Source organism: Vollenhovia emeryi, unplaced genomic scaffold (assembly GCF_000949405.1).
Source record: "Vollenhovia emeryi isolate VEMERY1.0 unplaced genomic scaffold, V.emery_V1.0 DF939233.1, whole genome shotgun sequence".
Taxonomy (NCBI): domain Eukaryota; kingdom Metazoa; phylum Arthropoda; class Insecta; order Hymenoptera; family Formicidae; genus Vollenhovia; species Vollenhovia emeryi.
The window spans coordinates 50,703-53,640 of record NW_011967133.1 but is presented as its reverse complement, the minus strand read 5'-3'; the positions used below and the strand labels follow the sequence as shown (position 1 = coordinate 53,640).

At 51.0% G+C, this 2,938-nt stretch overlaps 1 protein-coding gene across 1 annotated transcript in view; it reads right to left on the bottom strand.

Annotated features, from left to right (window-relative positions):
* The window catches only part of LOC105560330, a 26,418-nt gene extending 24,331 nt beyond the window's left edge, over positions 1 to 2,087 (bottom strand). Inside the window, exon 1 of the mRNA XM_012009366.1 lies at positions 2 to 2,087. Within this exon, the coding sequence (XP_011864756.1) occupies positions 2 to 1,228 (1,227 nt within the window). The 5' untranslated portion in view covers positions 1,229 to 2,087. The remainder of the gene's footprint in view (position 1) is intronic.
* Between the last annotated feature and the right edge of the window lie 851 nt (positions 2,088 to 2,938).

The following is a 2,938-nucleotide window of genomic DNA, read 5'->3' as shown; positions in this document are numbered from 1 at the left end:
TCGAGTCGCCGGGTTTCGAATGACGGACCGGCCCCTTCGGATATTTTTCACCGGCAAAATCCGTCGCGTCCGTGGCGGCTTTCTCCAACGTGATATCACGAAGACGAGTCGCGGACCGTTGACCTCCGTCGACTATCGTTTTTGAATCTCGAGTCACGCTTGAACTCGAAGATACGATCTGATCGATAACCTCGGCCGAAGAGGCCTCTTGAGTGACTTTAACGCTCGTTTCACTGTCCCTCGCGTCACCGTGAATCCTTTTACCCTTAGAAGCGACGGGTTTCTCATAGACGAACGTGCCGTCCCACGTGGACTGGCCGGGCTTGTTGCAGCGCGTCGATATCTCGATGTTCGAATGCTCCGCTTTCGAATCGCGGCGCGTACTCTTATCACCAGTCCTGTTGATATCATCGGTATTTTTAATGACAACCACATTGGAAGGCGTGATCGTACGCTCGCTGTCAACTTCCCGGCTCGACGTGGACATCGTTCTGCCGTTGTCGTCGATTCTTCCTCCCGTCTCGCGTATTCTCGTTGTGCTCGACTTGGTCTGGCCATCCTTCGTTACGGCTTCGCTCGTTTCGCTACTTACGTGAGTACTCTCGGTCGATCTTAATGATGTCTGAATTACGGGAACGTGAGCTCCATTCTTACTGTCGTGAGAAACCGCAACGGTGGAGCGGTGTCCGCTGTGATCCTCGCACGTCGATGAACTCTCGACCAAGATGCTGGAGGAGCTCGACTGCTCAGCCATTGATGCGCTTTGACTTTGCATCTGCACAGACTGGCTGGCTCGTTCAGTCGTTCCTCCTTGAATCGTCCGACTTTCCGAAAGAGATGTCGCGTGCTCGCGCGGAGTCTCGCGCGTCGTCTTCGCTTGCTTAATCGATTGCACCTGCTCCCCGGCTATAAAATCTTGAGAACTTTTCCCGGTCTTTCGGCTCGACGAGCTCCGCTGGACAGTCTGCGGAGGTGTCTCGATAACTTTGATAACGTTACCTCTGGAATCCATGATGACCTCGCGACTGGCGCTCGTGACCTCCACCGTGCTACTTCTGGATTCGCTCTCCTTCACCTGATTCGACTCCTCCACGACGCTGGTCGCAGATACAACCTCGACCGTCTCCGCTGTCGCCACATCCGAGGACGTCGAGGTCGTCGCCACCTCGTTCTTCACGGCTCCCGCATTCTTCATCTTGGACACCGTGCCTTTCTTGTGAATAGTCATTGCTACGCGCTTTCGGTCGCTTCCACTGCCCGACCAATTTCTTTCGATCTCAATAATTTGTCACACGAACGACTCGTGATCGTTACAAACGCGATAAAAACCGAGAAAGTCTTTAAAACGCGCACTACCGACTGCGTTAACTTTTCAATCACTGTAACTTCGCCGCCGATTAGATTCTAAATGTAAAAAAGCCCCCGCTTATCGCCGGCACACAACCGTTTATCATCGGCACTCGGTCTTAACTACGTTACACCGCTCGCTCGCACGCGCTCGCGCCACTCATCGAGTCTCCGAGACGAACTGAAGCTCGGCTGTGACCGGCCTCGTTTACAAACTCGTTTCTTCTGTATGATCCTCGAGACTTTCTCGCCCGCGTCAGATACGTGCACGAGTTTTGCGCGTGCTTCCTCTCGCTCGCTCGTCGCGAGCCCCGAAATTCTCGGATCACTCGGGGACTACGCCGGCTCGAAAATCCGTGATTGTGAGAGATGCGAACCGATGTTCTCGGTCCGATATTGCGAGTCGATGTGGCATCGGCGGTTACTCACCGCCGCTGGTCTAGGTGACCACACGGTTCTCCACCGTTTCCTCTCCGTTCCTCTCTCTCTCCCGTCACTGACACTGACATATACCAACCATGGATCTTTTATGCCTGGGGAACACCGCGGCACCCCTACTTTCCGCGATGTGGCGGAGCCTCTGCACATTCGCCCGTACGTGGCCGATTCGTTCGGCGTGGGACGTTGCCACCCATCCTCCGTGTGTCCCACACGCTTCTGGCCGCGACGTGGGACGTATTCGCGTATTGTTCACGACCGGCAACGCGTGTTAGAATGCGTGACCCGTGAACACGCCGCTACCGTTCCAGGTATCGCTTAGGTTTCTACGTATTGCCAGATTACAGGCCGTCTTTCTTTTTCTCGCAGCTTATCTGCGACTTCTCTTCGTCGTGCACGTATTTGCACAGCGATAGCACGAATTACACCGCGAATACGCTTGTAGGTCAATGTCGAGTTCTGGTATGTAAACCTAATCGGTCACATTTCAAAGCTCGTACGACGAGGAAATATTCGATAAGGTATTATCAAAGGTTTCACAAAGATAAAATTATCCTTCGGTATTTTGTGTTCAAGCATAGACCTATAGACCGATTAAATGTAACGTGAAGCATGACGAGCAAAATAACATCGAGGCATTTTGTGTTGCTATTACTTTTTCTAATACTTTCCACTGCACGCAGCGAGCATTACTCGGTGGCATTTCACGTTAGATTTGAGCTGGAGTTACACGAGCTGTGTACGCGCTTCGTGCACACGCACGCGTACACGCATCAACGTACGCATTACGTAACGCACACGTAAACGCAGGATGTAGTCTTTTTTATCTTCCCTGTGTTAGTGTGCACGCGTGCACCTGTTGATCTCTTATACATTTCATATGGATGAAATTCCAAACTGGATTCCAGCGTAGATCGACTTGCGCAAAATACAATTTGGCGCTTTCACACGTATTTAAGTAATTATAAACTTTGTCACAATAAACTCTCGGTCTTATTTCTCTCGGGTTAGAGATTCAAACATATTTTTTTTCTATCATACGCGACATACGCGATAACCGACGAGAAAGTGTAATATTAATAGCAATTCGTAACGAACCACAAAATGTCCGAAATGGAGAAACAGTCGGTGAAAAACGAGAAAGTCTTATCAA